Genomic DNA, 12,968 nt, shown 5'->3' with positions numbered 1-12,968 from the left:
ACTACCTGAAAGCGTCATACATTGGTATTTAGGTAGAAAACATTGTAGTCTACAGATACAAACTTGATTATTACGAAATGTGACGTAATCAAGCTGGTTTTGACATCCTCGAATCCCGGGCTAAGACGACCGAACACTTGTAATGTAGAAAGTATGTTCCAATTATTCGCGATACCAATACACTCCGAGCTGTCTAATTCTTGCAAACACTAACCGAAAGGGTTATATATTGGTATTTAGGTAGAAAACATTGTAGTCTACAGATACAAACTCGATTTTTACAAAACGTGAGGTAATCAAGCTGGTTTTGATATCCTCGAATCCCGGGCTAAGACGAACGCTTGTAATGTAGAAAGTATGTTCCAATTATTCACGAGACCAATACACTCCAAGCTGTCTAATTCTTGCAAATACTACCCGAAAGGGTTATATATTGGTATTTAGGAAGAAAACATTGTAGTCTACAGATACAAACTCGATTTTTAGAAAATCTGAGGTATTCAAGCTGTTTTTGACATCCTCGAATCCCGGGCTAAGACGTACCCAACGCTTGTAATGTAGAAAGTATGTTCCAATTATTCGCGAGACCAATACACTCTGAGTTGTCTAATTCTTGCAAATACTACCCGAAAGCGTCATATATTGGTATTTAGGTAGAAAACACTGTAGTCTACAGATACTAAGCCGATTTTACGAAAACTGAGGTAATCAAGCTCTTTTTGATATCCTCGAATCCCGGGCTAAGATGTACCCAACGCTTGTAATGTAGAAAGTCTGTTCCAATTATTCGCGAGACCAATACACTCTGAGTTGTCTAATTCTTGCAAATACTACCCGAAAGGGTTATATATTCGTATTTAGGTAGGAAACATTGTAGTCTACAGATACAAACTCGATTTTTACAAAAACTTAGGTATTCAAGCTGGTTTTGGCATCCTCGAATCACGGGCTCAGACGAATGCTTGTAATGTAGAAAATATGTTCCAATTATTCACGAGACCAATACACTCCGAGCTGTCTAATTCTTGCAAATACTACCTGAAGGCGTCATATTTTGGTGAACTCTTGTAATGTAGAAAGTATGTTCCAATTATTCGCGAGACCCCTGCACTCCGAGCTGTGTAATTCTTGCAAATACTACCTGAAAGCGTCATACATTGGTATTTAGGTAGAAAACATTGTAGTCTACAGATACAAACTCGATTTTAACGAAATGTGAGATAATCAAGCTGGTTTTGATATCCTCGAATCCCGGGCTAAGACGAACGCTTGTAATGTAGAAAGTATGTTCCAATTATTCGCGAGACCAATACACTCCGAGCTGTCTAATTCATGCAAATACTACCCGAACACTACAAAAATGACTTGGTTTCCTGAAATCTGGAAACCAACCGTATACACTGGGTAAATGGGGAATCCAGTTGGTTTCCATTCACTGAAACTGAGTAACTGAGTTTCCAACTAGATTCCATTTTGGATTCTGTGATTTTTGAATTTCCGTAAATGGAAACCAACAAGAAACTAAGGTCATAGGTTTCCTGTTGGTTTCCATTCCTGGAATTTGCAGTTGGATATTTCCATGAATGGAAACCAACAGAAAAACATAAAATGTAGTTTCATGTTGGTTTCCTGAGCACTGTTTTGAACAAGTAACTTAAGAATTGTAATGGTCTAGCATGAAGTTGAACATCCTGGCGTCCAGTTGGTTTCCATTCACTGAAACTGGGTAACCTAGTTTCCTAATAGAATGGACACTGTAAACTTATAGTGTCGGTAATGGAAACCAACAAGAAACTTCTGCGTATGTGTGCACTGTCGGTTTCCATTCCTGAAACTTAGGTTTGCTTTCATATCATATTACATTATTATGTAGAATAATGAGGTCATTTACAAATATAATTTAAGCTGATTATGCTTTGATGGGGAGAATTGGGGTGGGGTGGGGTGGTTGGTGGCTGGGCAGGGCGTTCGGTGGTTAATATAATGATATTTCGGTGTGTCTTGATGATACAAAAAAACAAAAGACGTTTTCATTTCTTTCATTTCTTTCCCTTCTTTGTTTTTTCACTATCAACAGAGAAATGAGGTAGTATCATATTTACACTACCATACACAAAAGATTGCGCAAAAACATTGTATTTATACATACAAATGGTGAGGTAAAGGAACAACAATTAAATATGGCCTTTGTCCAGCTCTCTCAGTGCACCAGGCACACTTAGACTGGATTCTGTGGATTGGGATGAATGAGGCAGGTCCAGGGCTTAGTTGTCTGCTTTGCCAAACTCAGGTTGGTGGCAAATAACCGAGGTTGGAGTCCGATGACTTGTACCACTCGACAACAGCAAATATATGGTCTGTGAAAGTTTCCCCGGTTGTCTCAATTGTGTGTTTCAGGAAGTATTTTATCTTTCCTGAGCGGTAACTTGATGCTGATATGTTGGATCTGTCATCGGTCCATGATAATGTCAGGGGTGCTGCACTGCCCATATCCTTCCGAGGTGTAAAATTCATTGTTGAACAACATGGTTGGACAGAACACCAGATCTGGAACCTGAAACAATACAAAATTTGTTCAATGTGGTCAGAAAATTATAAAATATTAATACACATTACAGAAAGTAGAAATTTCTCCTTGTATTCACAAGAACGTTTCTACCACACAGATAGAAATATTGCACACATATGGCTTATTTGAGCATTTGATTTACTTGACTTGTAGAGTTAATCATGTCTAAAATTAATATACCTGAGCATTATTTACAATACAGTGAAACCCGAATAAGTAAAACTCCAAGGGACCATGGCAAAAGTTGCTCCTTATCCGTATTGCCACTTATCCATTCAAGCAAGTTGTATCACATTTCCAAGTAAAGTAAATAGACATCGTATCCCCATTGTATCACGACAACCTGACCCCTTCACCTGGACCATTCAATAAATTATCTGCAGATCAAAATAAAATAAAATAAATAGATATATACAAATTTGATTCATTTTTTAACAACACTCATCATTAAAAAACATTTCATATAAAAGTACATGTAATATCACCTGTTATGATATCACACATTTGAATCAGCATCACACTGTCGTTTAACTATAGGGTTACACTAATAGTTTCACACGGAAAATGAATCAACTAAAAGAAGGCCTTGAACGAACGAAATTAGATGTTTAAACGGCCTTGATACATGTCTGGTTGGTTTTCATACCTTTTCTCCTTTGCTAGCATAGGGAATCCTGTCAACACTGTTGTTCCATCAGATTGTGACAACCATACTGCACAATTTTGTGATCAATGGTGGCACTCTGTTGGAACTTGCCCCTTTACTCAGATCCGCTATATCCAGTGTATGGCAGATTTGACACCGATTGGGATTAATTATGACAATAAACAACATACAGGAAGAGACTAATTAGTCGGCTCGTTAACAACGAAGTGGTTGATGCCAGGTGATACATGGTAATTACTGCTGAGTGTATCCACAAGGACTGGTCCGAGTATTGTCACATTTCTGTAGTAAATTGTCCGAAGGGATTGTTGAGAGAGAAAGGTTTACTAAACAGACTTGCCACTTATTCGTTTTTACTTATCCATCATGAAATAATGAAGGTTATTGAGAAAAAGGTTTACTTAACCAGGGTTGCCATTCATCAGTAGTTTACTTATCGGGGTTTCAATGTATATAAAGTAACATGTAAATATCATATCCTGAATTATTACATTTGAAACATATGCAAAACAAAAGATAGTATCAATGCACACCTCCTCTTTGTTTTGGTCAATCAAGGATGGGGCACTTGCTTTATCTGAAATGACATAATAACACAATGATATGCAAGAATAAAATTTTGAAAGGTGAATTGACTCAGCATATAAAGGTACATTAGTCAAACTTTCTATTTACCTATGAACTGATGCTGTTGTTGTCGAACCAAGATGCTGAGTGTTTATAAAGAACTGATCCTTTCGGCACACCAAATCACTATACTGTTAGAATTTGTATTTACATAACACCATGATGTCACCAGACTATGAGTCCTACTCTGTGTTCCCCATATTGTATGGGGAATGTATGCAGAAGACTTTGTACTTCTGTGAAACATCATTAATGTCTTTAGAAATAATGTACAACTTACCATTGTTAGTAAGCCATCTCTTGTGATTGTATGCTGTTTTACGTGAGACATATTGATTACAGTGCTCACAGTAAACTTTATTCACCCTGAAAAGGAAATTGAAAGTTGAATTACTAAACCGTTATGGTATATCTAACATTGAAAAAAAAAACACAAAATATGTATTTTTCATAATAATTATCATAATAATTGAGTTAATATTCTAAGTCACATTTTATCTAATATACATGTATATGGATGAATGGTATTCTACGATGAATACTACTGTAGTAATGCCGAATCTTAAACGTAAAAATAACGTTTGCTTTGGAATATGAAAAGAGTATTTGGGATGGTAACAATAATGTCATTTAAACAATCGTCATCCGGTACTTACATGATGGGATTTCTCAATAACCAGAATATCAAAGATTTACTATGAATTGAGGTAGTTGAGGGTTTAAAGTGAGTAACATTTACCAGTAAAAGCGTTTATAGCTAGTATGCTTTAACACTGAGAACTTGACAAATAATCAGTGTCAGGTCAATTGAGTGTCGGGATTCGTTTGTCGGCTTCCTTGGGCTTGTCTCGTCTTAGGGGCTCCTATTATCAAAATGAAATAGCTGTAAAAACAATGGGAACTTACCTGATCATGTGTTGACAGACGAAACCATGTGTTGACAGACGAAACCGGAAATAATGAGTCGGTGGGCACGCGAACTCGTGAGATTTCATCAAAACAACGATTTATGTGCCAAAGTGGTCATTTTCAACTTTTGTCTTGAAATCACAACCAAATTGGGTCTAGATAATGTTTTCATACCTGCCAATCGAAAAGGATTACGTATTTGTTATTACCCACAATGCCCCTAATCCCGTTTGTAACCCTCAATATTGCCGCCATTTTGTCTCTTGATCTCAGGAGTTGTTTTGAAAGTAGCCCTAATCTGTGGCACCCGTTTATACGACATGCTATACAAGAAACTCAACACAATGGATTATTTCTACGCTTGTACGTATTATCTAAATCGAGAAAATGGCATCGAGAGTGTCTCTAGAAGCTTTGGAGGTTCGTGTACGCGAACTGGAATTCAGCAGCAGTCGTCTATCACAGAGAGAGAAACAGAACGTCCCACGACCTTATCAGGTACAGTGAAAGTTTCTTGATATTACATTTCCCAATAGAATGTTATTCGTTTATCGTAATAAATAACTAGGACAATAAATATTATGATGACTTGATGGAACTCGACAAGCAAATGCGTGTGGACATTTTGGCAAGGAGATTATTATTACCCAGTGCCCCGTCAACTCAAGAACTCATTCATAATGGTAATGTATGAAATATTATGTTTGCAATAAATATATAGACCACATATATATCCAGCAATATTACTGACACGTTGTAAAGACTCAAGATCACTTCCAAACGTATTTAGATTTAATAAATACGAATATTTTCCTTATGTAAGAAAACCAGTGTTTGGAAATTCGTTTAAAGTTTGTTATTGAAAATTGCTTTTGATATTTGAACCAGTACAGGTGGGGATAGCCAGTCATTTTGTATTTATAGGAATTCTTTGGCCAAATTTGGTGCATGGTTACAGATTGTTTAATAACAATCAAACACTTCCATACAAAAATTCTATGTCTTGTTAGTTACATTTTCATATGTATATATATATATGCCTGTATACCTGTACATATATATATATATGATACTTTATTGGTGTGGAGTGGATATATTATCTATTCAATATTTTTTTTTGAAACTGATTTAGAAAAGGGTTTTCAAACTAAGTAAGATATTATTAATGTATTATGTAATTTAACTATATTATTTGATTTAACCAATTTTACACTTATGTCAAGAATTTTATCTGAAGAGATGTGGATTGTGATGCACAGAAAAGTTTGCATAGAAAGTTTCAATAATGAAATATTATGTTTGCAATAAATATATAGACCACATATATATCCAGCAATATTACTGACACGTTGTAAAGACTCAAGATCACTTCCAAACGTATTTAGATTTAATAAATACGAATATTTTCCTTATGTAAGAAAACCAGTGTTTGGAAATTCGTTTAAAGTTTGTTATTGAAAATTGCTTTTGATATTTGAACCAGTACAGGTGGGGATAGCCAGTCATTTTGTATTTATAGGAATTCTTTGGCCAAATTTGGTGCATGGTTACAGATTGTTTAATAACAATCAAACACTTCCATACAAAAATTCTATGTCTTGTTAGTTAGTTACAATTTCATTGTATATATATATATATATATATGCCTGTATACCTGTACACACACATATATATATATATATATATGATACTATATTGGTGTTGAGTGGATACATTATCAATTCAATATTTTTTTAAACTGATTTGGAAAAGGGTTTTCAAACTAAGTAAGATATTATTAATGTATTATGTAATTTAACTATATTATTTGATTTAACCAATTTACACTTATGTAAAGAATTTTATCTGAAGAGATGTGGATTGTGATGCACAGAAAAGTTTGCATAGAACGTTTAATAATAAAGTTGTTATTAATAGGGATACACTTATACATAGTCAATTTAAAATAATATATGAATTATTCATATCTGGTTTCTTTTCATATTATTGTATTCTACTGATATTTATTCTTCTGTTTTTGCCTTATTGTTTTCTTAATCGATTAATTTCTACATTTCCAGCAATCCATTAGGGCAGTGGTGGAAAAATTGAAGAAGGCGACCGATGACCAACTGATTTTGACCTACAACAGGTAACTCAAATCCTTCAGTATAAACAATTCTGTGTACATGAAAAGAAATTACAACAAAGTTATGGCCATGTTGAAGGTGAACATCTTTTCATATTTGTATTAGCACTACATTCATGTATGTCATTTTGTAATCCTCCCTACAGAATTTGCAATGCACAGCCATATTATTTCAGTAACATAATTTCAAATATTATTGTTTCTTTAAAATGCAATTGTGAAATAAAGTTATTTTATCCAGTCTTCACTAGTACTCACAATGCTAAACCATGTTTAAAAAAAATGTAAATCCTATAAATCGGGAAAATGCATAAAAACAGCTACTATTTTTTAACATCCAAATGGAAATACTTTCTACTTATACATATCTCCTTTCAGAAGCTTTTTGGTGGGTGTGGACCAACAAGAGGGATGACCTGAGAAGACAACAAAGTGGAAAGGCAGAGGCCCACAGGTTGTCTGCTAAGAACAGCAAAAGGGTCAGATCAGTAAGTACAGAATATCTAATCATTCTAAATTCTAATCTTACACAGGTTAAAGTTTTAACATAAACTTGATTGGAAACAATTGGAAGTTAATGTAACTTCTTGTATTGTACTGTGACATTCAAAAGAAATTTCAAAATGAACATTTTTTAATAAGTTTTAAATAGTAAAGCGCCAGTGTATAGTTTTGTTTTAAATGTGTGGTCATTCTAGTCGACTAGAAACTGAATGGGAGTTCCCCTCAATCTTATATCTCACATTATTGTATTTGCAGTTTCTAACAAGTGTGGTGGTGTTAATAAATAATTGTTAATTGTTGTGTTCAAGGTGAAATGTTCAGACCAAAAACAACTGTGTAAGAAAATATGCTTCCTTTGACACAATAATGGGTAATTCATAGTTCTATACACATAATATCTAAACATGATTTATGCAACATTCAGAAGATAAGATGGGTTTCACAGGAACATTTTGCAGATAAGTACAGTGACCAGTATTTCATAAATTTAGTGAGCATTCATAAGGTATATTATTGATTCAATGTCAGTTTCCCATAACTCACATTTATAATTTATTGAAAGAGAATCAGTCATGAAATGTCCAACCCAAGCTAAGGAAATATGTCCTTCTCTCACTTGTGTCTGTACTCTTTCAAAATTCATTAAGTTGTACTGTGATTGAAATCTTTGCCCCTTTACAGGTCATTTCAGGTGATTAGTTAGATTTCTTATTACTACTATTTCCCTTATAGAACAGTAGTTTCAATTTAGTTTTCCTACAGCAATATTGGGTGGTTTTCTTTTTTCTAGCTACGGATATTGTTGACGAATGCTTGTTTGTACTGATTGTTTATCGTTTTCTAAATTTCAGAAACTGGAAAGCAGGCTGAAGGCCATTGCAACCATAGACTGGCCGGAGAAGAAGAAGGAGAAAGTTCTACCTCTCTAGAGGGAAGAGCTGACATCACCCATGGTGTCAGACGAAGAGGATGAAAATCTTCTCTTGTCAACTGCTTTCTGGTGGGAAACCAAGACACTTTGTTCATATAAGCGACAATTGGACAACCAGCGGTTGTTCAAGGCTACTGCAAGGGGCCGAAAAATATGAAGATGTGGGAAGACATCCCACACAAGTCCAACACGCTGATCTGCCACTGGACATGCCCAGTTGGGCAGTGAAAAGTTCAGCAGAAGAAGACCAGCTGAACAACACTGCTGATTTTGATTCCTGAGACACATTTCTGATGTCCCATGCTGTGATGTTGCTTGAATATTGCTAAAAGCGGAGTAAAACTATACTCACTTACTCTTATGTCCCTGATGTTATGTACATGTAGCTAGATACATAATTAATTAACCATGTTCACAATCAAAGAGTTTTGACTGTCAATAAACTTTTCATTCATTTGTGTTCTATTCTGTGATTTGTCATCTTAAAGGTTTTACCATTATTCAATTGTATAAAATACCTGATTTGCTATCTGATACATGAAACACCTGGGGGAGCAGGTAAATAGCCAGCATTCAGTTTCATAGAAACCAGGTTTGAAACAACAATATTCTAAACACATGGAAAGCAGCAGGAGCTTAAATGGAGGAGTGGGTAAAGTATTATGAAATTTACGACCTGGAAACTAGGTTGAAACCAACAATAAACAAAACCATGGAAACCAGGTTGAAACCTACAATAAACGAAAAAATGGAAACCAGGTTGAAACCAACAATAAACGAAAAAATGGAAACCAGGTTGAAACCTACAATAAACGAAAAAATGGAAACCAGGTTGAAACCTACAGTAAACGTAAAAATGGAAACCAGGTTGAAACCTACAATAAACTAAAACATGGAAACCAGGTTGAAACCTACAGTAAATTTAAACATGGAAACCAGCTGGATCCTGCTTGGAGGAGTGGGTAATGAAACGCACTGGAAACCATCCGGAAATGGTGCAAAATTCAGTTTCAGTTTTCATGGAAACCACACTGAAACTTTAGGAAACTACATGGAAACCAACTGGAAATGGTGGTTTCCATGCCGTTTCCTCTCAGTTTCAGTGTTCCGGAAACCAACTTATTTTTGTAGTGAAAGAAATCATGCCATGATTCTCCGAACCTGGCCGGAGCAACCTTTACAAATGAGTTTTCGAATGACTTTGCTTACAACCACAGTCTTAGTAAACGTAGGCTCAGTATTATTCGTTACACTGTTATACTGAGTCTAACAAAACCTAGTAGAAGGTCGCGCCAGCTAACCTTTCTTTGAAATTACCCCATCAGAACACAGCTTACTCAAATCGCGAAAGTTAACATTCGCACATACTGTTTGAACCTTTACCCAAAACGAACTGATTCCGAAGTACGATATTTTCCTAACGATCGCTTCCGAGCGATACACGCAATGAGCAAACAGTCGCTGAAAATAGCGTTTCGGTTAATATTCAGATGTCATCTTATGAAAATATAAACCATGTCATTAGAAACCCATAGTATATACCAGGTGGTCAATATCTGTGTTTTATGCGGATTTTCGATTGTTGATAGATCAGTGCTCAACGACCAGGAAGAGAAAATTCAAAACCGTTTTGTAAGTCCCAATAACAAGTAGTTGTCAGATTGTTAAATCCGTTCGACCGTTCCTGTCTCTGTGCTCTATTGACGATCATAGGTCGTTTGTGTTGTTGCTGGATCGTCAGTATAGCAGTGTAACGAATAATGGCAGAGCCTAGGCTTTACTAGACTGTTTACAACTATGGTATGTTGTCTCTGGGTCACGCCAGACGAAATACTGAAGGTCAGATTCTTGCCTTTATGTCCTTGTATTGTACGACAAGACAAAGGTATACGCACAAGGGTTGGCTTGATGTTCAACGCTTCGCACTCAAATAATATTCCACCAATATGGCGGCGGTATGTAACAATTGAGTCTGGACCAGACAATCCATTGATCAACAGGCATGAGCATATCGTACGCGGGAGTAACGCTGGTTACTCTTTAGAATCTCTCTGCAACGTATAGCAGGCGCCAGCAGTCAAAATTCGATGAACATATCTCAATAAGGAACAGCCCTCCAACGAACAGCATATCTAAACAACAGGCAATACGTCTCACTTGCCGAGGGGTGTGACACACAAGGCCCGCAAGTTCAAAAGGAACACCAAAGAGCTATTTCAACAACATGACAAGCCCAAATTCCAGGACAGAGGATAGAGGTTAAGAACAACCATTTAAGAAGCTATGCTCAAATAGCAAGTGGATGAACAAACCTTTGCTGCTGCTGTGAGGGCGACGTTCTCGCGGCAGGTTCTAACAACGTAATCAAAACAGAAGTGATGAACAGCATGAGGATAGAGAAGCATATATGCAAGTTAGAGGAGATGTTAGTACAGTACAATAGAGCTGATTAGGGAAGCCAGACAAAAAAAGCAAACACAAGGGTTTGATGATGACAGCGTACGCCAAGGAGAGAAATGTATCACCCACATTATTTGTTATTTTTATGAATGATATTTTGAAATGTCTTTTTGGCATGTCCTCTAGGGTCGTTGATCGTCAGTTACACCCTGATCTCAATTCAATGTGCTATGTCCTAAATCCATACGTGGAAGAAGCACTCCCGCTTCTTCTTAGTATCGCTCTCAGTGAAGACTAAACTAACAACTAGCCTCTGAAATGAACATATTTTTACAGAAAAAGCTTTATATAAAAAAATATATATATATATATTTACAATAAAAGGAGCCCTGAGATTCTTCTTTCTTCATTTTCAAATGTGGAACTCTAGACTTCGGCCACATTTTCTAGACTTGCGTGGGATTTCTTTGGATATATTTGCTGGGTTGTGGTCTGTATGACAGACTAAGTGAAGACATGCGGTGGTAGTGTAGAGCTAGTAACATATAATATATTTACCAAGGAAACATCCATCCAATCACAGGGTGCGGCGAGATGTGAAACTACTTGACCATGACGAAGCGGACCTTGGTTTGGCGCTGTGCAATAAATGTAGTTATAACCTCTTTAATTGTCCATTGTCTAGATATCTGAGATGACCTGCAGGACCTAGTGATGTCCACGAGTGAAGAATTATCCACCCACTGACCCAGGGTTCGTAACCATGATACAGGGATATGGGTGTTAATGTAGGCTGCCGCCCTTCTTTCCACATGCAACACCAACGTGACCCTGTAAGACCTAACTAGTTTGTTCGCCAATTCACCCCATGCTACACTAATGCTACGTATTTGATATTGATTTTAGAGGATTTATGCTGCCAGACAAACAGAACGTTAATGTAAATATTACTGCTTTTTAAACAAATCTTGTAGAAAAATTTTCCACTTGGCACCTTTGGCTCGCAATTTATTTGACTTGATTGCCGTCAGATGTTAGAATAAGCTTATTTTGTGATTGGCAACATGTTATCAACTTAAGGAGGAACGGTAACAAGTTCTTGAATATAGAACCATATCATCAATTTAGAAGTATTTGTTTGCTTCGTTTTGGGAGAACCAGGGCTCTGGATTTTTTCGAAGTTTTGCAGCTTTAGAGATAGTCGTAAAGTGCCATACATTGACGATTAACTTACACCTATCTTAGCGCTAAAGGAGAGGCTCCGAAAATCTAGACCCTGGGCTCTATTCACCGAATGGGTACAGTGTGTGAAGCCCATTTCTGAAAGGTGTCCCCGTGAATGATTGTACTGGAATATTGCTAAGTACGGTGTAAACCATACTCACTCACTCATAATTGGAACACATTTATACAGTAATGTACGTATTTTTTAATGGAGTGTAGCAGTTGTTCTGCATGTTATTTATTTCCTAACGTATATGTCTGGCCACATTTATCTGTTACTTTGTGTATATGTTTATGGAAAGAGCATTATAATTTGGACAACTTTTTGCCCAATCCATTTGACCTTTTAGAACAATAAAATAGGTTTAAAACAAGTACAGAATTGGTGCAGAAGATTGGCGGAGATTAGAACTGACATTTAACTAGACTGCTCTAGTAAGTTGCCAGTATCCAACTTTACCAGAATAAGGCCGGCCTCTGAGTAGAAATTATGGAGGCTAGTGGAAGGGACATTGCTTTCCTCGTCCTCGTGTTATCGCTTTCCCGCACTTCACCATAAGATGTGTCGATACAAGAGATGTATTCTACAATAATTTTGTTTATATTTGTTTTGTTTGTTTGTTTGTTTTGTTTTACTGTTTAAGGCCGCACTCAGCAATATTCCAGCTATATGATACAACGTAATATTCGTAGATAATCATCAAGTCTGGGGCCAGACAATGATCTAGTGATTAACAGCATGAGGGCATTGATCTATAGAGCAATTTGGAGTATTATTAAGGATGATTCAAATATTGAGTATTGAAGCGTGTTTGGAGAATGACTTGTGTAACGTTCGTTACAGATAATATACTACTATGTGGAATCATCCCGTAATCCTATAATACCAGCTGAAAACTGACAATGTGTCAATGTAATTGGAATTCACAATGGAAACCCTTTATAATGTAAATTTTTGAATCACAAAATCTGCAGACAATCGACAATTGCTTGCCAAATAATTAGTGGT

General features: G+C 36.2%; 1 protein-coding gene and 1 long non-coding RNA gene across 3 annotated transcripts; one reads left to right on the top strand and one right to left on the bottom strand.

The window, feature by feature from the left end:
• Positions 1-2,027: 2,027 nt before the first annotated feature.
• Positions 2,028-4,956, bottom strand: LOC124280775. The gene is made up of 4 exons (XM_046716747.1): positions 4,770-4,956; positions 4,144-4,229; positions 3,770-3,813; positions 2,028-2,554 (listed from the first exon to the last, which is right to left on the bottom strand). Exons 1-4 carry the CDS (start codon positions 4,856-4,858, stop codon positions 2,450-2,452), a joined length of 324 nt encoding a protein of 107 aa, XP_046572703.1. The 5' UTR covers positions 4,859-4,956; the 3' UTR covers positions 2,028-2,449.
• Positions 4,957-5,108: 152 nt separating this feature from the next.
• Positions 5,109-8,791, top strand: LOC124280776. 2 transcript variants are annotated; one of them, XR_006899769.1, is made up of 4 exons: positions 5,109-5,270; positions 6,833-6,903; positions 7,279-7,388; positions 8,256-8,791. It is a non-coding gene; the product is annotated as an uncharacterized LOC124280776 (long non-coding RNA). The 2 variants fall into 2 exon arrangements; XR_006899768.1 differs by lacking the exon at positions 5,109-5,270 and having other exon boundaries at positions 6,672-6,903.
• The last annotated feature ends 4,177 nt before the right edge of the window (positions 8,792-12,968 follow it).

This window comes from Haliotis rubra, unplaced genomic scaffold (assembly GCF_003918875.1).
Source record: "Haliotis rubra isolate DU_JTF1 unplaced genomic scaffold, ASM391887v1 Scf2730, whole genome shotgun sequence".
NCBI classification, from domain to species: domain Eukaryota; kingdom Metazoa; phylum Mollusca; class Gastropoda; order Lepetellida; family Haliotidae; genus Haliotis; species Haliotis rubra.
The sequence above is the reverse complement of the archived record's forward strand: the minus strand, read 5'-3'. Positions and strand labels throughout refer to the sequence as shown.

Bases quoted from the DNA above. Each gene is read 5' to 3' on its own strand.
- LOC124280775 (XM_046716747.1), bottom strand. From the start codon at position 4,858: ATGAAATCTCACGAGTTCGCGTGCCCACCGACTCATTATTTCCGGTTT. The intron at 4,230-4,769 runs GTAAGTTCCCAT...TTTCCTTTTCAG, and splicing joins GTCTGTCAACACATGATCAG to GGTGAATAAAGTTTACTGTG. The intron at 2,555-3,769 runs GTGTGCATTGAT...GTATTGTTTCAG, and splicing joins TTGACCAAAACAAAGAGGAG to GTTCCAGATCTGGTGTTCTG.